This window comes from Pan paniscus, chromosome 19 (genome assembly GCF_029289425.2).
Source record: "Pan paniscus chromosome 19, NHGRI_mPanPan1-v2.0_pri, whole genome shotgun sequence".
Taxonomy (NCBI): domain Eukaryota; kingdom Metazoa; phylum Chordata; class Mammalia; order Primates; family Hominidae; genus Pan; species Pan paniscus.
Window position 1 is genome coordinate 20,591,600 of NC_073268.2, and position 27,923 is coordinate 20,619,522.

Consider the following 27,923-nt stretch of genomic DNA (forward strand, 5'->3'; position numbering starts at 1 on the left):
GTCCCAGCTACTCGGGAGGCTGAGGCAGGAGAATCCCTTGAACCTGGGAAGCGGAGTTTGCAGTGAGCTGAAATAGTGCCCCTGCACTCCAGCCTGGCAACAGAGCGAGGCTCCATCTCAAAAAAAAAAAGAATGGGGGATGGTAACACCTCTCCTTAAGGGCACACTTAAGCGACAGCAGAGGAGTGAGGGTTGCTTAACTGCCAGGCTCTGGCCTAACAGAGGGGTCTGCAACTTTGGGCCAAAGCACCATTGCTGAGGCCAGCACAGGGCACTGGCCCTACAGGGTGTGCCTCCATCCTGCCCCTGGCGTGCTCGGCCGCCTCAGCCTGGTTTTGAGCAAGTTCTTAAAGGCTGTTGGGTTGGGGGGCAGTTGCATGTCTTGGGCCTGCCCTAGGCAGACCTAATATTTTGGACACAGAAGCTACCCCCTCCCTGAGTGCTGGCCTGCCTGTCCCCACAGGGCACATGCCAGTGCTGCCTGACCTTGGTCTCAGGTCAGGCACTGACTCCACTTCCTTCAGACCTCAGGACGGGGCCCTTCCCCAGCCCCCCACATAGAAAGGCTGCCCTCAGTCCTCTGGTTTTTATTTGCCTGATCCCCCACAGAGCTCTCTTGCCCTGGGGGCTGAGGAAGGAGTGACTCCAGGCCATACACAGACAGATGGAGAGGCTAGAGACTGGGAGGTGGGGGTGTGGAAGCTGGGCCACCAGCTCCTGAGGGGGCAGGGGAGATGAGTGAAGGAGCGCCAAGGTCACCAGAAGAATGGAGCAGGCTTCCCCAGGGGCTCCCTGTGGCTTGGGCACCCCTGCCTCCTGGCCCAGCGTGCTTTCTTCCGCAGCCCGTGCTGCCAAGGCAGAAAGCTAAGGTGAGCAGACGAGATCTTCCCCGAGAGAACCCTGGCTGGGTGGGTAGCGTTCTCTGGAAGGGTAGCCTGGATTGGGGGACTCTTGTTGAAGAAAGGTGGCAGGTGTCCATGGCCCCTGGCAGGTGGGGCTGGCACTGCCCATGCTGTTCCTCAGCTGGGGCTCAGTGCTGGGCTGCCCTCGGGACTGTCGCTCACCAGGCACTCGTTGGATTTGAAGCTCGCCAGGGACTTGCAGCTGGGAATGGAGGCCAGGGAGCCGCAGAGGCCCAGCATGGAGGGCGTGGGGTCCTTCCCTGGGGAGAGAGGGCGGGTGAGGCCAAGCGACCAGTCTACATGTGTGGGAGTTGGTAGAGGGGTGGGCAGTGAAGGGGCAGCCCTTAAGTCACCCCCCAGGAGACCTTGGCATATTCCACAGCATTTGCCATTTTCAGTTAAACTTTGGTTAAGCACCTGCCTGTGCCAGGCACGGTGCTGGGGACACTGTATTGTAATCGTCAGTTGATGTCTCTGTCTCCCCCTGAGGGTCATCCTCTCTCTTTGTCCATTTATTAAATACACAGTGAGCACTCGCTCTGTTCCAAGCACTGGGGATACAGAGAACGGACAAGACACGGTCCCTGCCCTCATGGAGCTCACAGTCTGGTGGGGGAGACAGACACACAGACAATCACAAACACAGTGTGATGGGGCTACATGGCCACAGCCTGCCTTGTCTCAAAGAAGATCTAGGGTCATCCAATACAGTGTGGTTGCTTATAAAAAAGAAAAGACAGGATATTCAGGCATAGGGAGAACTAGGATGGGAAAAACCAAGGTGAAGCCAGGGATGAGGTCAACACAAAGTGCATGCGTTGAAGTCCTGGGCATTCGCTCGAAGGGAGCCACTAATTTGGCTCTGAGCTTCCTGGCAGCCAAAGAGAAGGGGGAAACAATGGTCAGGCAAGTAGTTCACAGTGTGCATGAGATAAGAGCAAATTAGTCTAAGGAGTTCCCCGAGAGTTTGTGAGCCCCCAAGGATGTCATGACACTAAAAAGCCACTGAGCCCTCACCATATGACAACATTGGTGATTATCAACATCCCCATTTACAAAGAATAGACTCATGGAGGTAAAGTGATTGACCAAGCTCACATGGTCAGAGGAGGCACAGCCAGATTTATGCTGGGTTCTGCATATGCTGGGTTCTGCCACCTCAAAGTAAGCTCTCGATTGCTGTGCTAAACCCTCAAGAAAGGCTGAGAGAGGCCGGGCACAGTGGCTCACGCCTGTAATCCCAGCACTTTGGGAGGCCAAGGCGGGTGAATCACTTGAGGTCAGGAGTTCGAGACCAGCCTGGCGAAACTCCGTCTCTACTAAAAATACACAAATTAGCTGCGCGTGGTGGCGGGTGCTTTTAATCCCAGCTACTCGGGAGGCTGAGGCAAGGGAATCCCTTGAACCCGGGAGGCAGAGGTTGCAACAAGCTGAGATTGTGCCACTGCACTCCAACTTGGATGACAGAGTGAGACGCCGTCTCAAAAAAAAAAAAAAAAAAAAAAGACTGAGAGAATGAATGAGGACCTGCCTTGAGGCCTCAGGGCCTTGCCTCAGCCCTTTCTGGAGGGGTACTGGGTGTTGGGTTGGGGTAGCTCACCGATGGGACCCCAGGGCTCCTCGTCCCGCGTGCCCTCTCCCAGGCGCTGGGAGTCTGAGCTCAGACTGGCTTCAGCTGACAGCGGCTCCGTGCTCATGAAGCTGTGTCTGCGGCAGAGCGAGAGCTGGTGCGCCGGTAGAGGAAGCCCTTCTTCCCCAGGACGACCCGCTCTCAGGCCCAAGCCCCACCTGGCTGGGGCTTACCTCCGGTAGAGCTTGGAGTTGCTGGCGCCCTCGGCCCCATTAAGCGTTCCCAGTGAGGGCCATTGATTGACCAGGGGTGTAGTGAGCTCCTTGGAACCCTGGGCCAGAGGGGCGTGGTCACTGGGGATCAGACCTGTCCTGGGAGGGGGAGGAGGAGTCAGGCCTGGCTGGAAGTAGGAGAAGTGAGGAAGGGAGATTCAGCAAGGGGATGAGGGAGGGGTCAGGAATGAAATCTGAGCGGCAAAAATGGGGATACGGTGTTGGGGTCAGTGGGCCAGATCCCGGGAGGAAGTGGAGGTGGTACTGGGGTGGAGGGGTGACAGGGATTCGTGCACAAATATTGGGAGTTGGAGGGAATGGTGCAGTGTTGTTGGGGTCAGCTGGGGTGATGGGGACGTCAGTGGAGGATAGTGTGGGAATCCCTGAAGGGTAAGATCGTCTTGGGGATCTTGCCGCAAGATCAGGGTGGTGGAAAGGCGTAGAGAAGAAGTGTTACAGGGATCGGCAGGGGTGAGGTCAGGGGTCACGGCGGGTGATGACGGTCAGTGAGCCTGTGGTGCAGGTGAGTGAGGCGATGAATGCAATCGTGTTGAAGGTTGCAGAGCAACACCGCAGGTCCTTGTGAGTGACGTGGGGTCCCTGCAGTAAGGTTGGATGGCCACTCTAGCTGAAGATAACTGAAGGTGAAGGGTGGGCTCTGGCTGTTGGAAGTCACTGGATCTTATGCTGGGGGCAATGTTAGAAGATCATTGTGGGCATCTCGGGGTGGGGCTGGCTGGATCAGAGGGTTGATGCTGGAGAGGTGGGTGCTCGTGTCGGGTGATGTTAGAGTCGATGGAAGTGAAGATGGGGTTCACCCGGTGATGTGGTCGGGGCGGCGGGGGTCAGGGGTTAGGGCAGGCCGTGCGCTCACAGCTGCTCCTGCAGCTCCAGGATCACGCCTTCCAGCTCCCGTTTCTCGCGCTGGTTCTGCACCGCCGCCTCCTCCAGCTGCAGCTGAAGCCGCCGGTTCTCCGCCTCCAGGTCCTTCAGCTGCGACTCGCGCAGACGCACCAGCTCCTCCAGGTAGCCCTGCGGGGCGCCGGCTCAGCCCGGGCGGCTGGGAGGACGTCCCGGCCGCGGCCCCCATCCCCGCCCCGCCCCGGGATGCCCGGATACCCCGCCCGGCCCGCCCGACCCCCGGGCCCGCCGGCGTCGCGCACCTTCTGCGCGTAGACGATGCGGAACTTCTGCTCCATCTTGTGCCACTTGCTGTACCAGCTGTCCTCGTCGGTGACGAGCGGCAGGTACGGGTGCTCGGGCGAGTTGTCCTCGCTCGTGCTGCTCTCGGCGCTGTGCCGCTCCTCCTCGTCCGTCAGGTAGTCGTAGCTTGGGAGAGGGAGCAGTGGGCACGGCCGGTCCCGCCCCTCCCCCCGCGCGTCTGCGCTGGCCGCCGAGGGCGGTGGGACCAGGACGTCCCCAGGATGTCCCGAGGCCCCGTCCCCCGCCCCGCCGCAGTCACGGAGCCGCTCACCTCTGCGTGAACTTTAGGTAGGGCGTGTAATCGATGACCACGGGGGTCTTCCCGTCCAGGACTTCCCCCTTTAGACAGAAGCTGAGGCAGAGGAGCCACAGGGTTGGAGGTGGGTGTGAGGGGTTGGGGTAGGACATTTATGGGGGAAACAGCCCCCTCCACCACTGCCGTCAGGCAGACCCCACCTGAAGTCGATGGCGCTCAGTCCGATCAGCATTCCGGTGAGGATGGTGGCTTCATCCCGCAGCATGATGGCTCCAGAGTCATAGAACCGTCTGTGGGGAGGCAGAGGGCCTGAGGGTGCAGCAGGCCCCTGGAGCGCCCCCCCCCCCCCACCCAGAGCTGCTATTGTTGGCTTACTGCCACCCCATCCTGAAGGAAGGCCAATTCTCCTTCCTGATCTGCACGCAGGCCTGGAGCCTCTCTCCCCCTTCAGCCTGGGGCTCGCACCTGTGGCCCCATCACCTAGAATGGGTGTTCCCTGAGCCGACTCCTCCCTCTGAGCTACCCCTTCCTCATCAAGTACTGGGTTACCCAGATCCTTCATATCAGGAAGCAAGTCTTAATCATTAGTGCTTGGTATACAGTAGGTGCGCAAAAAACGTGTTAACTTGAAACGTGTAGACTGAGGAATGGAATTCAGTAAAAACATCAGGCTGGGTATGGCCAATTGGGATGGGGAGGTATATGCCCCCCGCCACACCCAGACAGCTTCAGATGCACCTGCCCACACAGGCACACTCCTCCTTGTAACCCCTTGCCTCAGGCACCCAACCTCCCTGTGAACCCACAGTGCAGGGATTGAACTCCCCATATAAGGACTTTGTGTCCGTGAATAGCAAGTACAGAACTGCTTTCGTTGTTTGGAGAGACAGAAGGGCTGTGTTGTAGATCATGGAGCAAGCCAACACTTGAGATGGTGCATGGCTGAGGCTCATCCAGAGGTGTGCAAGGGTGGAGCGTGCTGGGCATTGATGGCGAATAATGGGCATTAGATTTGACTTGCAAGTGGTGGTGGTGGTGGTGGTAAAAGTTTGTCCTGGGGCCAGGAGCGGTGGCTCATGCCTGTAATCCCAGCACTTTGGGAGGCCAAGGCGGGAGGATCACCTGAGGTTGGGAGTTTGAGACCAGCCTGACCAACATGGAGAAACTAAAAATACAAAATTAGCTGGGCATGGTGGCGTATGCCTGTAATCCCAGCTACTTAGGAGGCTGAGGCAGGAGAATCGCTTGAACCCAGGAGGCAGAGGTTGCCGTGAGCCGAGATCGCGCCATCGCACTCCAGCCTGGGCAACAAGAGCGAAACTCCTTCTCAAAAAAAAAAAAAAAAAGAGTTCGTCCTGGGACTGCAGGCCAGGCTGGAAGAGGGAAATCAGCCATGCGTGCTGGTGCTGGGACTTGTAGTCCAGGAACTGAAGGATGCTGCAGGAACTTAAGGATCAGCTGTGTTTGGGCAATGCAGGTGCACCCTGAGACCTGTGGTCTGAGTTGCCTGGGAAGTCTGACCTGGTGGTCCGGGTGTCACGCAGAGCCGTGGTGATGTATTCTGACATGCGCTTCTCCATCAGTGCCACCCGGATCCATGCCCGGCCCTGGAAATCATGTTCACCTTTACTTGCTGCCCCAGAGGGACTCATGTGTCCAGCATCAGGTGTGGGCCCTTCACCCCTGGGCTGTGGACAGGGGGCAAAAACCAAGAAACAGGCAGGCCCCCTGTGTCCAGAGCAGAGAGCAGTTGCTTGCTTCAGGCCCCTCACCTTGGCCCGGGCTGTGCTGATGTTCTCCATGTTCTCGATGCTGCTCACACAGTTGTTGGGCACTTTGCTGCAGGCCAGCCGGATATAGTCCCAGAAGCCCCGCTGCCCGTCTGAGCTGAACCAGCTCACTGGACCTGCTGGGGCACAGGCTGAGCCAGGGCAGGGAGGGGGCTCAGCAAGACCAGGGAGTTTGGAGAGGGTCCATGTAGTGAGGCACTCACATGCATAAGCATAAGCAGCCTCCTCCCACAAAGATCTGTGCACACACATGCACGTGTGCAGTGGGCACCCCAGCATATCGCTTGCCCATGATGGGGATTGTAGGCCAAAGGCCTCTCCCTCTTCCCAGATCTGTACACAAGCTTCTGTGCATGGCCCAGAATGGGGGCCAGGGTCAATGAGGGGGTTCAGAGTCCATGGAGTATATCAGAAAGAGGTGGCTGGGAGCTAAAGGTTGGGAGTTGGGGAGGGACCGCTGGGGGAGGGGCGCTGGGCCCACCTTTGAAGCGGTGGCTGAGGATCTGCTCTAAAATGGCTGCAAAATTGACAAACTCCTCCGATGAGTCATCGATGGGCTCCGCTGTGTACTTCTCCAGCAGCGTTTTCACAGAGAACCTGGGCGGTGAGGTGGGGAGATGGGGCAGTGGGGTGTCAGGTGAGGAAACAGGTGATGGAGGGAGAGACAGGGAGCAACCAGCAGAGAAGAAAGAGGTCAGGAAGGGCATGGATGTGGTGGGCGGCAGAGCGAGTGGGGAGACAGGCAAGACTACAGTGACCATAGAGGTACCGTGTCATGTGGAGTGAGAGGGTGGCAGATGGGGAGGAAGGGTGACAGGTGGTAGACTGATTGACAAAGTGGGTGACAGGAGAGGTGACAGACAGAGAAAGGAAGCTTCAGGAGCAAGGGGTGAGAGGGACTGAAAAAATAGGAAGATGAGGCACAAGCCGGGGGCGGTCCCGGAGCCCCTTCCCCCTAGACCACCCTTCAGGGTCTGTGTGTGCGAGGCCTGGGTCAACTAGGTGTTAGAAGCCAGTGTGTGCCCCACCCTGAGCTGTCTTCTGTGATTGCTGGAGCAACCTTCAGTCCCTTTTGGGGATGGGGGTCACCTGTACCAGGGCATGTGAGTTGGCACTGTGCACATGGAGTGTGGGCATGCGCAGGTGGCCAGGTGGGCTCCCAGCACACAGATACCCCCTTCTCCCCTTTCCTTCCCGGCTTGGCCTCCCACACACCAGCTGCCCAGAACCAGGCAGTGCAGAGCTGGGCGGGGGTGGGGTGGGGAGGTGTGGGGTATGGGCCTGACACAGACACTGGGCAGGAGGGGGCATTGGCAGCAGATCCCTGGAAGGGGCTTGGGGGCCTGGCTTCTTTGGGAGGAAGGGACTAAGGGAAGCCTGTGGGGCTGAAGGACTGAAGCCATGCAGTGCCCCCTCTCCAATCCTGTCTAAGCCTCAGGCTCCCTCTGCAGTCACTACCCCTGCAATCTCCCCCTGCCATCCCTGCAATGGAGTAGGGCAGGGATGAGGACACAGTTCCTAACATCCCATGATTTCCCTGCGGTGGGTGGCAGAGCAGGGGCGGGGTGTCCAGGGAAATGGGAGCTGCTTGGAAATGTCCTTTTCTTCTTATATTTGTCAAGCCCTATAATGTGGCAAGCACAGTACTTTGCATGCATTCCCTTACCCATGCTCAGCCCTGAAAGGTAGGTCCTCTTATTATTACTCTCATCCCCATTTTACAGGTAGAGAAATTGATGGTCCAAGAGGTTGACTGATCTGTTCAGAGTCATATGGCTTATGAGTAGTCAAGCAGGTATGTCTGATTCTGATTCTGAAGCTTCTGCTCTTTCTGCTACATCTGTGGCCTCCTGGCAGCTGTTGTGATGACCAAGGCCTGGAGCAGCCCCTGCTCCACCGCCCTTTGTCCTCTACTCTGCAAGTCTCCAGCCTTGGACCACTGACCTCTGCGGCTCTCAGGCCAATTGCACAGGTGAGCCCTCGTCCCCCTTCCTTTTGAACTTGGAGTTGATCTGCCTTGAGATCAGAGCCAGGTCAGTCTTGGGGTTGCACTAGAGGGAGGCAGCCTGCTGGATTCAAATCCTGTTTCCCTGTGACACTCATGTGGCCTTGGGCCCCTCTGTGAGTCCCTTCTTGTCAAATGCAAATGGGAACAATCGTACCTGCCTCATTACATTTTGGTTGAGAGCCCAGGCAGGGTTGGGAGAAGGTAGGTGCCTAGGGCCACTGGGCAGGGATGGTGAGGAGCGGGGTCGTGGCTGGGAAGGCTGGCCCTGCTGAGAGCCAGCCTGTGTTTGGGGCATTATTCCAGCTTCACTATGCGCACCCTCCTGCCAGCTTGATTTCTCCTGGTCATCTGGGTCAGGCCATGATGGGGCCTGGACTGGGTTCAGCATGGCAGCCATATGGTATCTGTCTTCAGGGGTGCCGCAGAGGTGGTCATTGTCCCCGGGAGCCCTGTGGTGTGCTCCCTGATAGGAGATGCAGTGGCTGCTGCAGGTTACCATGGAGACAGGGAGGCCAGGGCCCAGGGGAGCCCATGGCCTGCTAAAGGGAGCTGTTCTGGGAGCTGGAGGCAAACCATGTGACAGTGATGAGGCAGTAGGGGCCTGGGGGTTACTGAGCCTTTGTTATATCCCTGACCCCCCAAAACTCTATCCTTCCCTCCCAGCTCTAAGCCACCTTCAGCCCTTCAACTTCTCCTTCTCTGGCCTATGTCAAGGAGAGTTCCCTCATTCCCCCCATGTACTCAAGATGCTCAGCTACCTTGGCAGGCAAGAGAAAAAGAGGAACCTAGCAGGTAGACAGCAGAGAGGGACAGGAAGAGCGTCGTTAGGACAGGGCTCTTTCTGTGTGCCAGACACTGAGCTAGGCTCCTACAAGGATGGTGCCATTTTCATTCTTTGGTGTGGCTGTGACATCTAAAATGGGGATGATGGGGCACCCAAGGCCCAGAGTGGTTAAGAGACCTCCCCAAGGTGGCACAGCTAAAGCTGATGGAGTAAGAGCTTGAACCTAGGACCTTCTGGCCCCAAGGACAGAAATCTTTGTTTTATAACACACTGGCAGGGGTTGGGGGAAATGAGGGTAAAGGCAGTGCCCTGCACTGTGGGCTGGGCCATTGCTACACTCTCTCCTTCCTTAACATTCCAGGCATTTCTGCAGAGGTCTGATGTGCACAGCACTGTGCTGGGCACTAGTGCTGGGAGACAGATGCAGTGTGGTTGAGTGCGTGCCCAGGAACCCGGAAGGAGCTATGGGAGCCAGGAGCCAGGGCATCAGGTGGGCACTAGTGGGCCTCAGGGCATCGGGTGGGCTTCAGCAGAGCTGAGGCCTATGTGGCAGGCAGGTGGGGCTGGCGAGGGAAGAGTGAGCCCTGCCCCCAGGAGCACCCTGCCCTGAGGGGGCAACACCTGATAGGCATGGGGGCCAGGGGAGGTTGCAGCTGACAGGGGATCCCAGCACCAGAGGAGAGTGCAGGTGTGGGCTGCAGGGGGAGTGGCTGAGCAGCTGGCCATGCCCTGGTTTTGGGACAGGGCAGGGCAGGGAGGGTGAGTCACTGCAGGTTGAAGTGGACAGGATCACTTCCTGGGCCCCGCAATCGCGGAGAATCTTCCCAACCCTGCAACCGTTCCACCCTCAGAGACCAGTGGCCCTGCCCTCCCGATCTTCTCCCCTTGAACCTGGAACCCAGGCTCTTGGTCCTTCCCACGTCTTGGGTGGTGCCCCTCACCCTTCCCTGGAAGGATTCATGGGCTCTGCCCCCATGCCCAATTGACCCTGCCCATCCCTGCTCCAGAATCTGAGCATTGGAGAACCCCACCCCAGAGAGGTCAGTTTGACATGGGTGCCAATGAGGGTATGCTTGGAGGGCATTCATCCCCCCACGGGGTCCCCTCTGTCCATCCCGCCCCATTCCCAGCAAGGGAGCCAGCCATCCCCACCCCCTTCCCCCTCACACAGTGTCACTTCCTGGTTCTCACAGGAAGCTACAGTACCAATTAAACACCCCTCACCCCCCAGGCCCAGGCCCGGGCATAGGCTTGGCTTGGCCTAGAAGGGTAGGGACCAGACTGCAGCCTCCCTCTGGGTTCTGGGCCTGGGAGGGACAGTGGACGCATTATTCTCGACCCTTTTCTCCCCTCCCTTTTCTCCGCGGCAGCGCTCAGTCCGGGTTTCCGCAGTCCACCCCAACCCCTCTCCCTCACCACCCCAGCCCCCGCCCACTAGCGGTGCCCACCTGCACACGGTGATCAGGTTCTTACGCTCCACAGCCACGTTGCGAGAGGACGCTTTCTTGGAGGACAGCCCCAGAGCCATGGTGGTCTGGACAAAGCTCGCTTCCATCCAGATGTGCGGCCACTGCTGCCGCCGCCCGCTGCCCCCCACCCCTCCCGGAGCCCCAAACCCGTCGCTGGATCACGGCTGGGCCCTCTGTCCGACGGGGCCCCTCAACCCTTCCATGGCCATCCCCCTGCCTTTGCGCCCGGTGCCCGGCCCCCTCGCTCCCTCCCCTGGCGGCGATGCCAGAGCAAAACAAGGCCGGGGAGGGAGCTCTCCGAGGTGCTGAGCCGGGGCCCCGTCACCCCCTCCTTCAGCCGCCCGCCCCCCTCGGCCAGTGACGTCAGGGCCCTCGGGCCCCGCCCCCCAGCAGGCCGAGGACCAATCCGCAGAGGGTGCAGGGTCTGGGGGGAGGGGCAGAGCCCGGGCCCCACGGAGGGCGGAGGGGTACCCGGGAGAAGCAGAGATTGGAAGGAGGAGCAGGGGGCCTGCCCTCCACCCCCACACTCTGGGCCCGAGACTCCTCGCTCCTCCTCGCCTCGAGTCTCTGGCTCCGACCTCTCTACTCCCTTGTTTCTGACCTGTGCTCCGTGGTGTCTCTGATCTCCCCCTGCCGCCAGGGGAAAGGAGGTCTTCACCTCCGGGACCCCCCCCCCGCCCCACCCCCGTCCCCTCCCTGCCCACTACCCGTTCAGCCTCGGCTTTCTCGGCGAGAAAGCGCAGGTGGCTCCCGACTGCTAACCCAGGAGGCTAAGGAGCAGCCCTGGAGACTGCGCATCTGCATGTCTGTGCCTGGGCTGGACCCGCCTGCACCAGCCGGGCCGAGCCAACCTCTCCTGGGGTGGAGGATGGGAATCCAGACGAAGCCTAAGGGCTCAGCGCCTGGAACCACTTGGGACAGAGAGTGGGGAGCACACTGGCAACGAAGGGCCCTGGGCTCTGCGGAGGTTCCCAGCAGCAGAGCAGGCGCCTACAGTGGTGCCAAGGCAACCGGAGGGGGTGGCGGCCCACCCCCTCGCACCACCCCAGAGCCAGCTGGCCTAAGGTTAACCCCTTGGCTGCTGGCATTGCCGCGTCGTGCCATCAACCCTCTCTGAATGGGGTCATTGATCTCGGGCAAGGCCAGGAGTGTCCTGTAAAACTGGTTGCAGCTTCTCCCCGGGGGTGGGGGGAAATGAAGGCATAGTCTGGTTTCCCACCGCCCTTGGCCTCCTATTCCTCTCTCACGTCCCTGCTCCCACCTGCTCTGTTCCTCTATTCAACCTGTTCCAGGATTTTCGGGGCGGGGTGGGGGGAGGGTTCCCCTTCACCTGCTGGAATCCGCAACTCCCACATAAAGCCTTTCTGTGTTTATTAAAGGGCCTCTACCCAATTTCTCCATCTGCCCTTAGGAACATCCCTCCCAGGACTCACTCACACCTATTCTCCAACTCTGCCTACCTGCTCAATTCACCTGATGCTCTGCCAGTGGACTGCTGATGTCTCTACATTGATTCAGATTTGCACCCACATCTGAAAATGGTCAGCAGGCAGGGACCCTCTGCCACCCCAAGTGGAGGAGGAGGAGATGAAAGAGCCTTGTCTGACACCCTGGAGACTGGTGAGAGATCCTGACTCCTAGCATGGGATCTTACATTTACGCAGCCTCAGCCTCAATTCTTGGCTTCTGGGACCTCAACCTTGGTCTTTTTATTTTTTACTTTTTTTTTCAATTATTTTTTGTGCGTCATCCTTGCACAGTGGCCATGCTAATCTTCTCTGTATCTTTCCAATTTTTTAGCATATTAACACATTCCGATGTTAGTATAACCTTGGTCTTTTCAGTCCCTCCTCCATCATCTTGCTCTTGCCTCACGTGTAGAAGTCCCTCTTACCATTCTCCTGCCTCCAGATTGCCAGGGGCAGTCATGATGGGTTTTTTTGCTCTTTCTCCAAATGAGGGCACATGATCTTCTTTTGGGGTTTATTTTGTTGTTGTTGTTGTTGTTGTTGTTGTTGTTGTTGTTTTTGAGACAGAGTCTCGCTCTGTCGTCCAGGCCAGAGTGATCTCGGCTCACTACAACCTCCACCTCTCGGGTTCAAGTGATTCTCCTGCCTCAGCCTCCCAAGTAGCTGGGATTACAGGCATGCACCACCACGCCCGGTTAATTTTTGTATTTTTAGTAAAGACAGGGTTTCGCCATGTCAGTCAGGCTGGTCTCAAACTCCTGACCTCAGGTGATCCACCTGCCTTGGCCTCCCAAAGTGCTGGGATTACAGGCGTGAGCCACCACGCCCGGCCTATCTTAACCATTCTTAAGTGTACAATGGAGTAGTACTAAGTACATTCATAGTTTTTTGCAGTCATCACCACCGTCCAACTTCTTAACTCTTCATCTTGAAAAACTGAAACTATCCATTAAACAATAATTCCCCATTCCCCACTCCCCTCACCCCTGGCAACTACTAGTCTACTTTCTGGTTCTATGATTTTGACTACTCTAAGTACTTCATATAAGTGGAATCATATAGTGCTTATTTTTTATGTGACTGGCTTATTTTGCTTAGCCTAAAGTCCTTAAAGTTCATCTATGTTGCTGGCCGCAGTGGCTCACGCCTGTAATCCCAGCACTTTGGGAGGCTGAGGTGGGCGGATCACCCGAGGTCAGGAGTTCAAGACCAGCCTGGCCAAAGTGGTGAAACCCCGTCTCTACTAACAATACAAAAATTCGCCAGGCATGGTGGCACACGCTTGTAATCCCAGCTACTCGGGAGGCTGAGGCGGGAGAATCGCTTGAACCCAGGAGGCGGAGGTTGCAGTCAGCTGAGATTGTGCCATTGCACTGAAGCCTAGGCAAGAGTGAAACTCTGTCTCAAAAAAAAAAAAAAAAAAGAAAGAAAGAAAAGAAAAAAGCTCATCCATATTGTAACACATTGCAGAATTTCCCTCCTTTTAAAGGCAGACTAATATTCTTTTGTAGGAATATGCAACATTTTGCTTATTGCTATGGCTTGAATGTGTCCCCCAAAGTTCATGTGTTGGAAACTTTTTTTCTTTTTTTGGGGGGGGGACAAAGTCTTGCTCTGTTGCCCAGGCTGGAGTGCAGTGGCATGATCTTGGCTCACTGCAGCCTCTGCCTCCCAGGTTGAAGTGATTCTTGTGCCTCAGCATCACGAGTAGCTGGGATTAGAGGTGCACACCACCATGCATGGCTAAATTTTGTATTTTTAGTAGAGATGGAGTTTTGCTATGTTGGCCAGGCTGGTCTTGAACTCCTGGCCTCAAGCAGTCCGCCTGCCTTGGCCTCCCAAAATGCTGCGATTACGGGCGTAAGTCTTCATGCCCAGCCTTCTTTCTTACTTTTTGAGACAAGATCTCACTCTTGCCCACGCTAGAGAGCAGTGGTGCAATCATAGCTCACTGCACCTTCAACCTCCTAGGCTCAAGTGATCCTCCCACCTCAACCTCCTAAGCAGCTGGAACTACAGGCACTTGCTACCATGTCTGGCTAATTTTTATTTTTATTAGTTTTTTATTTATTAATTTATTTTGTAGAGATGAAGTCTCACTATGTTGCCCAGGCTGGCCTTGAATTCCTGGGCACAAGCGATCCTTCCTCCTCAGCCTCCCAAAGTGTTGGGATTACAGATATGAGCTACCACATGTGGCCATGTATAAGAAACTTAGTCCCCAATTCACTGGTGTTGAAAGGTGGGACCTTCAAGAAATGATTAAATCACAAGAGCTCTGCCCTCATGAATGGATTAATGCTGTTGTTTTGATAGTGGGTTCCTGATAAGAGGTTGAGGATCAGGCCCCTTTCTCTCTCCCTCATGCTCTCTTGCCTTTCTGCCTACCACCATCGGATGATGCAGCAAGAAGGCCCTTGCCAGATGTGGGCCCCTCCATCTTGGACTTCCCAGCTAGCCTCCAGAACTGTAAGAGACAAATCTCTGTTCTTCATAAATTACCCAGTCTCACATATTCTGTTAGAGCGTGTGCAGACTTAGTTCTGCACAAAGCAACTAAGACACTTATCCATTCATCCATCCATGGACACTTGTATTGTTTACACATGTTACCAATTGTGAGTAATGCTGCTATGCACATGGGTGTACAAATATCTCTTTGAGACCTTGTTTTCAATTCTTTGGGGTATATACTCAGAAGTGGAATTGCTGGATTACATGGCAATTCTGTTTTTAATTTTTTGAGAAGCTGCCATCCTGTTTTCCATATGGCTGCACCCTTTTACATTCCTGCCAACAGTGCACAAGGGTCCAATTTCTCTTTTTTTTTTTTTTTTTTTGAGACGGAGTCTCGCTGTCTCCCAGGCTGGAGTGCAGTGGCGCGATCTCGGCTCACTGCAAGCTCCGCCTCCCTGGTTCACACCATTGTCCTGCCTCAGCCTCCTGAGTAGCTGGGACTAGAGGCACCCGCCACCACGCCTGGCTATTTTCTTGTATTTTTAGTAGAGACAGGGTTTCACTGTGTTAGCCAGGATGGTCTCGATCTCCTGACCTCGTGATCTGCCCAGCTCGACCTCCCAAAGTGCTGGGATTACAGGCGTGAGCCACCGCGCCCGGCCACAAGGGTCTAATTTCTCTACATCCTTGCCAACACTTGTTATTTCCTGTTTGCTTGTTTGATGGTAACCATCCCAACAAGTGTGAACAAGTGTGAGGTGGTATCTCATTGTAGTTTTCTTTTCTTTTTTCTTTTTTTCAGGGAAACTACCCAGACTGTGTCCTCTCCCTCTTACTCTCCTAAAGGAAGACAAGGAAGACAATGACAAATGGTGTTTGCAGCAAAGCAACACCAACAGCCAACTTGATGCTCAAGGGAGAACGCTATGCCTCTTCCTCATGGTTTCCAGTGCTCTACACATTCTGAGAAACTTTTCTGGTAATAAACTATAGAAACAATGAGACTGTGCCCATGGGAGAGACCCCATCTCTACAAAAAATACAAAAATTAGCCAGGCGTAGTGGTGTGCACCTGGATTCCCCAGCTACTTGGAAGGCTGAGATGGGAAGATCACTTGAGCCCCGGAGGTTGAGACTGCAGTGCGCCATGATCACGCCACTGTACTTCAGCCTCAGTGACAAAGCGAAAGCCTGTTTCAAAAAAAAAAAAAAAAGACAGAGAGAAACGGGCTGGGGACGGTGGTTCACACCTGTAATCCCTGCACTTTGGAAGGCCGAGGCAGGTGGATCACTTGAGATCAGGAGTTCGAGACCAGCCTGGCCAACATGGTGAAACCCCGTCTCTACTAAAAATACAAAAATGAGCAAGGCATGGTGGTGGATGCCTATAATCCCAGCTACTCAGAAGGCCGAGGTGGGAGAATCACTTGAATCCCAGGAGACAGAGGTTGCAGTGAGCCGAGATCGCGCCACTGCACTCCAGTTTGGGCAACAGAATGAGGCTCCATCTTAAGAAACAGAAAAAGGGAAATGATCCCTGAAAGTACACTCTTTTGTTGTAGTTTTTATTTGCATTTTGCTAATGACTAGTGATGTTGAGCACCTTTTCATGTGTTTACTGGCTATTTGTTTTCTTTTTTTTGGAGCGATACCTATTCAAGTCCTTTGTTCATTTTTGGGTTGCTTGGTTTTTGTTGTTGGTGTTGAGTTTTTTAGGAGCTGCCTCTATATCCTGGATATCCATTCCTTATCAGATATATAACTTGCAAATATTTTCTCCCATTCTGTCAATTACCTTTTGAATTTGTTGATATTGGTTTTTTGATGCACAAAGTTCTTAAGTTTTCATCAAGGCTAATTTGTCTATTTTGTTGTTATTGTTGCCCCCGTCTTTGGTGTCAGATCCAAAAAAATTATTGCCAAATCCAGTGTTGGGAAGCTTTTGCCATATGTTTTCTTCTAAGAGTTTTAAAAGTTTAGGTCTTACATTTAGGTATTTGATCCATTTTGAGTTAATTTTTGTCTATAGTGTTAGGTAAGAGTCCAACTTTATTCTCTTACATGTGGATATCCAGTTTTCCCAGCACTATTTGTTTAAAAAACAAAAATCAAACAAACAAAAACCTGTCCTTTCCCCATTAAATGGTCTTGGCATTCTTGTCAAAAATCAGGCTGGAGTGCAGTGGCATGATCTCGGCTCATTGCAACCTCCACCTTCCAGATTCTCTTGCCTCAGCCTCCCAAGTAGCTGAGATTACAGGTGTGCACCACCACGCCCGGCTAACTTTTTTATTTTTAACAGAGATGGGGTTTCACCATGTTGGCCAGGCTGGTCTCGAACTCCTGACCTCAGGTGATCCACCTGCCTCAGCCTCCCAATGTGCTGGAATTACAGGCATGAGCCACTGCACCTGGCCTGATCAAGTTTAAGACTGCATTGCACCACAGCACTGCAGCCTAGACAACAGAGCAAGACCCTATGTCAAAAAAAAAAAAATCATTTGATCATAGGCCAGGTGTGATGGTACGTACTTGTAATCCGAGCTACTCAGGAGGGTGAGGTGGGAAGATCACTTGAGCCCAAGAATTCGAGTCCATCCTGGGTAACATAGCAAGACCATATCTCTAAAAAAATAAGATAAATAAAAAAATATAAGAAATCACTTGCAGACCAGGCACAGTGGTTCACGCCTGTAATCCAGCACTTTGAGAGGCCTAAGTGGGCGGATCGCTTGAACTCAGGAGTTCGAGACCAGCCTGGGCAAAGTGGTGAAACCCCATCTCTACCCAAAATACAAAAAATTAGGCAGGCATGGTGGCTTACACCTGTGGTCCAGCTACTCAGGAAGCTGAGGTGGGAGGATCGCTTGAGTCCAGGAGGCAGAGATTGAAGTGAGCTGAAATTGTATCACTTCACTCCAGCCTGGGTGACAGAGCGAGACCCCGTCTCAAAAAAAAAAAGAAAAGAAATCACTTGCTCATGTGTGTAAGAGTTTACATGAGGGCCTCTGTTCTATTTCATTGGTCTATACGTCTGTCTCTATGCCAATACCACTCTATTTTGATGAATGTAGCTTTGCAGTGAGTTTTAAAATCAGGAAGTATAAGTCCTCCAGCTTTGTTCCTTGTTCATATTTCAACTTTTGTGATAATCATTTCCTTGCTTTTCTTTATATTTTTATCACCCATGTGTGCACCGCCTACAAGCAGAACCTAACAGGACAGTAATGGAGGCTAGGGAACTGGTTTGCAGAGTCCCAGCCCCCTTCCAACATCAGAGAGCAGAGAAAATAAGAATGAATTTGAAGCTGAAAGTCAATAAGCAAATAACTGGCATTATCTACCCCTTTTTTCTATGCAGTAGTTACACATCTATCCATCATATTTGAATAATAACAGCTTCATCCCTTTGCCTAATAGATGCAACTGTCCTTTGCTCAAATGAAGATGCTCTGGGGCCCTCCCCCAAAAGCAGAGACGCAAAGTCTCTACAGCAATGGGATCCCTTTCCGTGTGATGTGAATTCTCCTAGTTCAGCCACATGTCCTCTAGAGTATTCTGCAACCTAAATTATGAAGGTCATCACCAACAACAATCCTCATAAAAAATAAGAGAGAAGGAGGAGAGGAAAGTTAACCAATATTTAGAGAGTGTATATAACAAAACAAGCAAGAGAAAACATGCCCATGGCTTCTACAATCCTTGCTTCTATATCTGGTCAGAAGCTGATATTATAACTTTCCTCTTCCATTACCCTTGAAGGGTTCAAGGGATTCTCGTGCCTCAGCCTCCAGAGTAGCTGGGAATACGGGTGCCCACCAACCACCACACCTGGCTAATTTTTGTATTTTTTTTAGTAGAGACAGGGTTTCACCATTTTGGCCAGACTGGTCTCGAACTCCTGACCTCAAGTGATCCACCCACCTTGCCTCCCAAAGTGCTGGGATTACAGGCGTGAGCCACCGTGCCTGGCCCCAAATCTGTATTCTTTATTTTTATTATTGTTATTATTATTATTATTGTTATTTTTTTTTTGAGACGGAGTCTCGCTCTGTCACCCAGCCTGGAGTGCAGTGGCGCGATCTCAGCTCAATGCAACCTCCGCCTCCCGGGTTCAAGCAATTCTCCTGCCTCAGCCTCCTGAGTAGCTGGGTTTACAGGCGCCCACCACCATGCCTGGCTAATTTTTGTATTTTTAGTAGCGAGAAGGTTGCACCATATTGGCCAGGCTGGTCTCTTGGCCAGGCTGGTCTCAAACCCCTGACCTGGTGATCCGCCCATCTTGGCCTCCCAAAATGCTGGGATTACAGGCATGAGCCACCACGCCCGGCCCCCAAACCTTTATTCTTAAAATAAAGGTTTCCAGAATAAACCTTTATTCTTGAAATTAGCATTCTACAAATTGGAATCCTCAGAACTGTATTGCTCTTTTTTTTTAACTTTTACTATTGGACACGGAAATAGGACATGGCACACTAGGGAGTCCCCTGGGTTCCAGACATAGTCCTCCCTGCCTTTCTTTTGGAGTTAGAACCCAGCTTACCCTTGGCATTTGGGATCAGTCATCCCAGAAGGTAACCCCTTTTTTGCCCTGAGCTCAGGTGAGAGCCTTATCTTCCAGGTAGTGGAACCGTTGCGGTATCTCCTCGTGAAAGGATTCCTCCCTTAGTGTGGCAGATGCTGGCAGTGCCCTCCCATGTTCCTGAAGCTCTTGGGTTCACTGGATGAACTTCCAGCTGCCAGAACCTGCAGCTCTTTACCTAAGGACTCTCTCTGGCCACTGGAGCCTGCTGAGCAGGCTGAAAGTTCTGGGGAATTATACTCCCAGCCACAGCAACCTTCAGCCAATCACTGATGGGGATCGGTGCGTAAATAGCCAGCTTCCTCATCCCTCAGGTCCTGCAGCAAACATTATGACTGGCTCCCTGAGTTCCTTCTTAGGATTAAGCTCTGGTTGTCCACGTGTTTTGTTTGTTTGTTTGTTTGTTTGTTTTGTTTTGTTGTTTTGTTTGTTTTTGAGACAGAGTCTCGCTCTTGTTGCCCAGGCTGGAGTGCAATGGTGCAATCTTGGCTCACTGCAACCTCCGCCTCCTGGGTTCAAGCAATTCCCCTGCCTCAGCCTCCCAAGTAGCTGGGATTATAGCCATGTGCCACCACGCCCGGCTAATTTTGTATTTTTAGTAGAAACGGGGTTTCTCCATGTCAGTTAGGCTGGTCTCGAACTCCGACCTCAGGTGATCCACCTGCCTTGGCCTCCCAAAGTGCTAGGATTACAAGTGTGAGCCACCGCACCCGGCCGGTTGTCCACGTTTTTAACTTGCTTGATAACACACCCTTTATGAGCCTCCTTTCTTTCCAATGTCAGTCTCCCACTGGCTTGCTTGGTATTCCTAGCATCGCTTTTCAAATAAACACTTGTGTTTCTCAAATAAACACTTTCCTTTGAATCCTTGACTCAGGTTCTACTTCTGGAGGGAACCCAAACCAACACATTTGATATCCAAAGTTGTCCTAGGAAGTAGACCCCCAGGATAAGATTCTGGTTTTGGATCACTCATCATCCAGATGGCCCAAAGATTCCATTGCTGAGGTAAGTGGGATGCTAATACCCACTGGAGAACTGGACTGATTGTCAGACTGTCACCCTGGTGAAATGGGATGCAGACAGGGATGCACTGCCTATGCAATAGCTCTAGTATTTGAGGTGTAAGAGGAAAATGGTAATTATAAGGACTGTGGAGACTGGGCTCAGTGGTTCATGCCTGTAATCCCAGCGCTTTGGGAGGCCAAGGCGGGTGAATGACTTGAGGTCAGGAGTTCGTGACCAGCCTGGCCAACATGGCAAACCCTGTCTCTACTAAAAATACAAAAATTAGCTGGGTGTGGTGGCAGGCACCTGTAATCTCAGCTACTAGGGAAGCTGAGGCACGAGAATCACTTGAAGCCACAAGGCAGAGGCTGCAGTGAGCTGAGATCGCGCCACTGCACTCCTGCCTGGATGACAGAGTCTCACTCTGTCATCAAAAAAAAAAAAGGAGTTGTTTGGTTGCTGTTAATGCCATCAAAGGGTTAAAAGAATAAAAGACAGACTCACATCAGCCAGCTATCAATTTATGATATAGTTAAAAGCTAGAAGAAGCCGGGCTCACACCTGTAATCCCAGCACTTTGGGAGGATCACTTGAGCCCAAGAGTTTGAGACAAGCCCCAGCAACATAGGAATACCCTGTCTCTACAAAAAATAAATTAGCTGGGTATGGTGGTGAGCACCTGTGTTCCCAGCTATTCAGAAGGCTGAGGTGGGAGGATCACTTGAGCTCAGGAGGTTGAGGCTGCAGTGAGCCATGATTGTGCCATTGCATTCCAGCCTGGGTGACAGAGCAAGACCCTATCTTAAAACAAAACAAAAACCAGAAGACCTCTATGGCAGCATGTAAGGAAACCCTCACCTCCTGTGCAGGGCAGACTGTGATGAAAATCAGTCCTATAATCTGATTGCAAGAGTAGCAGGGTTTTATATTTAAAGCCCCAGCAGGTCAGGGCCCTGGGAGGGAAGGAGTGGGATCCTGAGGCCTAGTATGGGAACATCTGTTCTAAAACCCCCTTATTATGCTGAGTTATTTGGGCTGGCAGAATTGGCCTCTCCCCCTGGGTGGAAGAGAGCAGCCTCCCCTTGCCTAGATAACATGCAGATTCCTCACCTGAGGCAGACACCTCACAAGATGATACTTGCCCTCTTCAAGGCCTGATGTTGACTCCCCTCCATGACTCTAGACCAATAACAATGGTCAAGTCTCATCAGGGACCAAGTGGGGAAGCACTGTCCCATCTATGGAAAGAAAAGGATGATTCACCAAAAGACCTGCAGGAGCTGGTGAACATTTACCAGAAGAATTTGGCAGAACATGTTTGGGAACATATCTTGAGGGTGTTAGACTGGGGTCAGGGGGTGGAATATAAGGCTGAGTAAGGCCGGGTCGGGTGGCTCATTCCTGTAATCCCAGCACTTTGGGAGACCGAGGCGGGCGGATCACCTGAGGTCAGGAATTCGAGAACAGCATGGCCAACATGGTGAAACCCCATCTCTACTAAAAATACAAAAAAATTAGCTGGGCCTGGTGGTGTGTGCCTGTACTCCCAGCTACTCAGGAGGCTGAGGCACAAAAGTCCCTTGAACCCGGGCAGTGGAGGTTGGCAGTGAGTCTAGATCGCACCACTGCACTCCAGCCTGGGTAACAGAGTAAGACTCCGTCTCAGAAAAAAAAAAAAAAAAAAAAAAAATGCTGAATAAGGGTACGTTTATTGATATGGGATGCCCTACCTGGTAAGGATTTAACATTTTATTTTATTTCATTTTATTTATTATTTATTTATTTATTTATTATTTATTTTGAGACAAGTCTTGCTCTGTAACCCAGGCTGGAGTGCAATGGTGCTATCTAGGCTCACTGCAACCTCCGCCTCCTGAGTTCAAGCAATTCTCCTGCCTCAGCCTCCCGAGTAGCTGGGATTACAGGCGCACACCACCATGCCGGGCTAATTTTTCTATTTTCAGTAGAGACGGGTTTTCACCATGTTGACCAGTCTGGTCTCAAACTCATGACCTCAAGTGATTCATCTGCCTTGGCCTCCCAAAGTGCTGAGATTACAGGAGTGAGCCATCACGCCTGGCCTGGGATTTAACATTTTAAAGCTTGGCAAGGACACCAGAAGCCTGTTGCAATATGCCCCCGGGATAGATCTTCAAAGTGTGGAAAAACTATGAGTTCCAGCAAATGAGGTAGAGATGTTGGAACTTCCTTGACAGAATACTTGGAAGAATAAAGGCTCAGAAAAGTGGGCATGCCAGAATAAAATGACTATTATATAAGACTATAGAACCCTCCAGCCTACTGTGTTCTTCATGAGGGCCCAGAAATACTCAATAAATAAAGTGATACAAAAGGTGCTAGTTGGAGCAGGGCCGCTGGCATTTGCAGGTCAGTGGTAGCTGTCCTCAGCAGGCCAGAGCAATGGTAGCAGGAGCTGCTGTGGAACTAGCCTTTCTAGAGTCAGTGGCTATAACAGGAGTCCAGAATTGAGGTCAGGCGACAGCACATGGTCATGAGAGGCTAAGTGGACATAATTACCGTAATAGGCAGAAAGACCAGAAATGTAAGCAGGGATCTATTGTGATGACCAAGAGACCATGGTGTTCCCAGATAGGAGGATGGCGAAGGAGGGTATCTCTTGCTTATAAAAACAAGCAAGAATGAGACAGCAGAAGGCTGAAGTTAGCCACTGCAAAGGAAAATCCCCATCCCATACCCAGTTTCCAGGCCCAAACCAGTTTTCAGATATAGAGCCCTTTGTCTTTTTTTTTTTTTTTTTTTTTTTTTGAGATGGAGTCTTGTTCTGTCACCCAGGCTGGAGTGCAGGGGTGCAATCTTGGCTCACTGTAACCTCCGCCTCCCAGGTTCAAGCGGTTCTCCTGCCTCAGCCTCCCAAGTAGCTGGGATTACAGGTGCTCACCACCATACCTAGCTAATTTTTTGTATTTTTAGTAGAGACGGGGTTTCACCATGTTGGCCAGGCTGGTCTCGAACTCCTCACCTCAAGTGGTGTGCCCACCTCGGCCTCCCGAAGTGCTGGGATTACACATGTGAGCCACCAAACGTGGCCAAATATAGAGCCCTTTCACTGAAGTGGGGGCCAGTTCCCTTCAGGAAGAATCCTACAATGCCATGGCAAGTTTATATCATGGTAATTATCCTATTCTTCCCCCAAAGGTACTTACAGCTGCTTATCAGAGCAACTGCATCCTGGCGAAAGGGAAATACTCAGATCTTTCAAGGCTTTTGGATACAGAGTTGGAACTGACACTAATATTAAGGAACCAAAATGCCATCATGGGCATGTATTAAGGTGGGGCACACGGAGGCCAGGTGATGAAAGGAGATCTGGCCCATCAGTCTGCCTGATGGTTATTTCCCTGGCCCCTGAATACATAGTGGAATAGAGGTACTTAGTAGATAGCAGATCTCTCATGTTGGTTTCCTGAAATAAGAGCCATTACCACACCTGTAATCCCAAGCGTGGAGGCCAAGGTGGGAGGATCACTTGAGCCCAGGAGTTTGAGAGCAGCCTGGGCAACATAGTGAAACCTCATCTCTACAAAAAAAATTTTTTTAATTAGCTGGGTATCGTGGCACACTCCTGTAGTCCCAGCTACTCAGGACACTGAGGTGGGAGGATTGGTTGAGCCCGGGAGGTCAAGATTGCAGTGAGCTGAGATTGTACCACTGCACTCCACCCTATACGACATAATGAAACCATCTCCAAAAAAAAAAAAAAGAATGAAACAAGAGTCATTAGGGTAGGAAAAGCCAATTAGAAATTGCTTCCTCATCCCCCTCCCAAGAGAGTAAATCAGAAGCAATGCCCCAGCCCAGGTGGAATGGCAGTGGTTGGAGTCACTCACAAAGGATATAAAAATGGTGGTTCCCAGGATATCCCCATTTAATTCATCAATCTGGCTCTTGCAAAAACCAGACGGATCATTGTAGATGAGGGTGCACATAACCAAGTGGCGCCCTGATTGAGTGCTGTGCCAGATGTGCTAGCTTTCTTAGAACAGATCAACAGATTCCCTGCCATTTAGTCCATGACTGTTAATTTGATGAAGGAAGTAAGATTAGAAGCAGATTCCTGCCAGGCTCAGTGGCTCACGCCTGTAATACCAGCACTTTGGGAGGCCAAGGCAGGCAGATCACTTGAAGTCAGGAGTTTGAGACCAGCCTGACCAAGATGGTGAAACCCTGTCTCTACTAAAAATACAGAAATTAACCAGACGTGGTGGTGGGTACCTGTAATCCCAGCTACTCAGGAGGCTGAGGCACGAGAATCACTTGAACCCGGGAGAGGGAGGTTGCAGTGAGCCGAGATCGAGCCACTGTACTCCAGCGGGGGCAACAAAGCGAGACTCAGTTTCAAAAAAAAAAAAAGTCGATTCCTTTCCCTGGGGACAGACAAAAGTGCACGTCCACAGTCTTACCCCAGGGCTATGTTAACTGTCCTGCTTTCTGTCATAATAGAGCAGAAACCTTGATCATCTTGGCATTCCACACAACATCACACAATCCATTGTACTGACGACATTGAGCTAATGGAACCTGGTGAACAGAAAGTGGCAAGGCACGTGCTTGCCAGAGGTTGGAGGATAAATCCTACAAAGACTCAAGGATCTTTGCAAAATTTGTCAGAGTCCAGTGAGCTGGCACCACCATGTGTCTCCTATCCCTAGGAAAGATGCACAAAGCCTGGCAGGCCCCTTCAGATATGGGAGATGGCACATGCCACACTTGGAAATACTGCTCCAACTAATTTTCAGGGAACTCCGAAGGCTGCTGGTTTTGAGTGGGGCCCACAACAAGAGAGGTTTTTTTCAGTCCAGGCCAAAATGCAAAGTTCCCTGCCACTTGGGCTCATATAGCCTAGCACATGCCATCTATCTGTGATTCATAGGACGCTTTGGGGAGTCTCTGGCAAGCCCAGAAGGTTCTGGAGAAAGGCCATGCCATCTACAGCAGAGGACTGTTCCGGTTTTAAAAAATAATCTTCTGGCCGGGTGCATCGGCTCACGCCTGTAATCCCAGCACTTTGGGAGGTCAAGGGTGTGGCGGATCACCTGAGGTCAGGAGTTCGAGACCAGCCTGGCCAACGTGGTGAAACCCTGTCTACTAAAAATACAAAAATTAGTCAGGTGTGGTGGTGCACGCTTGTAGTCCCAGCTACTCGGGAGGCTGAGGCACAAGAATGGCGTGAACCCAGGAAGTGGAGGTTGCAGTGAGCCGAGATTGTGCCACTGCACTCCAGCCTGGGTAAGAGAGCAAGTCTCTGTCTCAAAAAAAAACGTCTTCGGTTGTGCTGCAGAGACCTGACCATTGGACAGGTATGGTGATGTGATCAGAGCTGCCCATTGCGAAGCAGGAACTGTCAGATGACACCAAGTGACACAGTTGAGCAGGTGCAGCAATAATCCATCCTACCATGGAAATGGTGCATTCCAGATGAGGACTACTCAGCCTAAAGCGCACAAGTAAGTTACGTGAACAGGCAGCCAGACCCCCAGCGCACGTACCCCTGTTGCAGCTATGCCTCTCCCTCAACTCACACCTTTGGCCTCATGGGGAGTTCTTTATCACCAGTTGACAGAGGAGGAAAAAAAGCCCCAGATCTAATTTACAGATAAAATGGCTTCCTAGGTTGGTGTGGACTGAAAATGAACTTCAGCCACATCACAGCCACAGTCAAGGGTGGCCCTGAAAGGCAGTGGTGAGGGGAAACCCCCTTGATGACAGAGCTGCTGACATTCGCACCTGGTCAGCAACATAAGGTGGAAGGAAAAGGGCTTTGAGCTAAGGATATACACAGATTACTAGGTAGAGGCCAGAGTCTTGTCTGATAGGTCAGAGACCTAGAAGGAGCAAGGCTGGAAGATCTGAGACGGGTTTTTGTGAGGGGAGGACAAATGGATGGATTTGCTGGAGTGAGCACAAAGTTTGCACTATGTCTCTATTGGTACCCCACGGTGAGCAACCTCTGCAGAAGGGGTACGAAGCAACCGGGCGGACAAGATAGCCTGGCCAGTAGATGTCCTTCAGCTTCTTTTTATTTTTATTTATTTATTTATTTTTGAGACAGGACCTCGCTCTGTTGCCCAGGAGTGCAATGGAGTGATCATGGTTCACTGCAGCCTTGACCTCCCTGGGCTCAGATGATCCTCCCACCTCAGCCTCCCAACTAGCTGGGACAACAGGCACACACCACCGTGTCTGGCTAATTGTGTGTGTGTGTGTGTGTGTGTGTGTAGAGACAGGGTTTTGCTATGTTGCCCAGGCTGGTCTCGAACTCCTGGGCTCAAGCGAGCTTCCTGCCTTGGCCTCCCAAAGTGCTGGGATTATAGGTATGAGCCACCGCACCTGGGAGATAGAGCTTGCAGTGACCTGAGATTGCGCCATTGCACTCCAGCCTGGGTGGCAGAGCAAGATTCTGTCTCAAAAAAAAAAAAAAAGCTACAGTATCTACTTGGAACCAATAGTCATTATATGGTGCTGTGTCTGCTATAGCTAGAATACATGGTTCCAGGAACCTAGGAGTAGAAGTTGGAGTGATCCCCCTCACCATCATTCCCAGGAACCCACTGGGAAATATGTGTTTCTCACCCACACTACTTTTTTTTTTTTTTTTAATTTTGTAGAGACAAGGTCTCACTATGGTGCACAGGCTGGTTTTAAACTCCTGGTATCAAGCAATCCTCCTGCCTTGGCCTCCCAAAGTGCTGGGATCATAGGCATGAGCCACTGAGCCCTGCCTTTAAAAAAAAAAAAAAGAGAGAGCGACAGCTGCTTGCTGTGTTGCCCAGGCTGAACTGCAGTGGCTATTTACCAGCAGGATCATCACACAAAACAGTCTTGAACTCCTGGGCTCAAGTGATCCTCCTGTCTCAGCCTCCGGAGTAGCTGGGACTACAGGTGTGCACCACGGTGTCCAGCTTTACCTCCTGCCACTTTATATTTTGGTAGACTAGTGATCATGATTGGTGATTCTGATTCCCAAGGGTAGGTGAAGGGAATGCTTCTATCAGGCCACTCAGTAAGGATTCCACTAAAACTGAAGCTATGGCTGCCTTATGATCATTTTGAGCTCCTCGGGCCAGTAGATCAGCAGACAAAATAAAAAGAAGCTACTCTCCTGGCAGGGTAATCAACCCTGATTATCATGAGGAGACATTGCTGCTATATAATGGGTGCAGGAAGAATAAATCTAGACCTCAGGGGATTGACTGGTCACCTCGTGTTGACTCCATGAGTGATGATAACTGAATGGGCAACTGCAGCAAAACCATGATCTGAATGGATATGGAAACCAGGGGCTCAGACCCATCAGGAATACCCCCTGAAGCAGCATCATTCACCATAGCCAAAAAGTGGAGACAACCCAAAAGTCCATCAACTGATGAATGGACCAACAAAATGTATTATATGCATACAATGGAATATTATTCAGCAATAAAAAGGAATGAAATACTGATACATGCTACAACATGGATGACCTTGAAAATATCATGGTAAGTGAAAGAAGCCAGCCACCAAAAAACCTATTTTGTATGATTTTTTTTTTTTTTTTGAGATGGAGTTTTGTTCTTGTTGCCCAGGCTGGAGTGCAGTGGCACTGTCTCTGCTCACTGTAACCTCCGCCTCCCAGGTTCAAGCGATTCTCCTGCCTCAGCCTCCCAAGTAGCTGGAAGTACAGGCTCCTATCACCATGCCCAGCTAATTTTTGTATTTTTAGTAGAGACGGGTTTCACCATGTTGGCCAGCCTGGTCTCGAACTCCTGACCGCAGGTGATCTGCTCACCTCAGCCTCCCAAAGTGCTGGGATTACAGGCATGACCCACAGCGCCCAGCCTATATTGTATGATTTTATTTACATGAAATGTCTAGAATAGGCAAATCTATAGAGACAGAAACAATATTAATGGTTGCCTAGGGCTGGAGGGAGGAATGAGGAGTGATGGCTGATGGGCATGGAATTTCTTTTTGGAGTGATGGAAATACTCTAAACTTAGAACGTAGTGGTTGTAGAACTCGGGGAGTACTAAAAGCCACTGAATTGTGCACTTTAAATGGGTGAATTTTATGGCATGTGAATTATACTTCAATAAAGATGTTACAAAGGAAACTTATAACAGTATACTTCCATT

At 51.8% G+C, this 27,923-nt stretch overlaps 1 protein-coding gene, 1 long non-coding RNA gene and 2 other non-coding genes across 10 annotated transcripts; 1 reads left to right on the forward strand and 3 right to left on the reverse strand.

Moving 5' to 3' along the window:
- Positions 1-572: 572 nt before the first annotated feature.
- On the reverse strand, positions 573-10,608 carry RUNDC3A (RUN domain containing 3A). 5 transcript variants are annotated; one of them, XM_034941713.3, is made up of 11 exons: positions 10,234-10,608; positions 6,475-6,590; positions 5,976-6,124; positions 5,725-5,810; positions 4,404-4,493; positions 4,219-4,299; positions 3,908-4,073; positions 3,619-3,776; positions 2,706-2,843; positions 2,503-2,609; positions 573-1,162 (listed from the first exon to the last, which is right to left on the reverse strand). In XM_034941713.3, the coding sequence occupies exons 1-11, from the start codon at positions 10,338-10,340 to the stop codon at positions 1,020-1,022; spliced, it is 1,341 nt and encodes a 446-aa protein (XP_034797604.3). In that variant the 5' UTR covers positions 10,341-10,608; the 3' UTR covers positions 573-1,019. The 5 variants fall into 5 exon arrangements, with proteins under 5 accessions (XP_034797604.3, XP_034797606.3, XP_034797605.3 ...); XM_034941715.3 differs by having other exon boundaries at positions 5,976-6,109; positions 10,234-10,598; XM_034941714.3 differs by having other exon boundaries at positions 5,976-6,112; positions 10,234-10,598.
- Positions 6,597-27,891, forward strand: LOC103786769 (uncharacterized). 3 transcript variants are annotated; one of them, XR_008621726.2, is made up of 7 exons: positions 6,597-9,275; positions 11,666-11,874; positions 14,130-14,192; positions 14,983-15,159; positions 19,640-19,770; positions 25,091-25,256; positions 26,418-27,891. It is a non-coding gene; the product is annotated as an uncharacterized LOC103786769 (long non-coding RNA). The 3 variants fall into 3 exon arrangements; XR_004667145.3 differs by lacking the exons at positions 25,091-25,256; positions 26,418-27,891 and having other exon boundaries at positions 6,597-7,965; positions 9,147-9,275; positions 14,983-19,767; XR_008621725.3 differs by lacking the exons at positions 25,091-25,256; positions 26,418-27,891 and having other exon boundaries at positions 14,983-19,767.
- LOC112437615 (U6 spliceosomal RNA) lies at positions 11,972-12,079 on the reverse strand. Its single transcript, XR_003026182.2, has one exon. It is a non-coding gene; the product is annotated as a U6 spliceosomal RNA (small nuclear RNA).
- On the reverse strand, positions 14,987-15,192 carry LOC112437703 (small nucleolar RNA U3). The gene has a single exon (XR_010110750.1). It is a non-coding gene; the product is annotated as a small nucleolar RNA U3 (small nucleolar RNA).
- Positions 27,892-27,923: the final 32 nt, after the last annotated feature.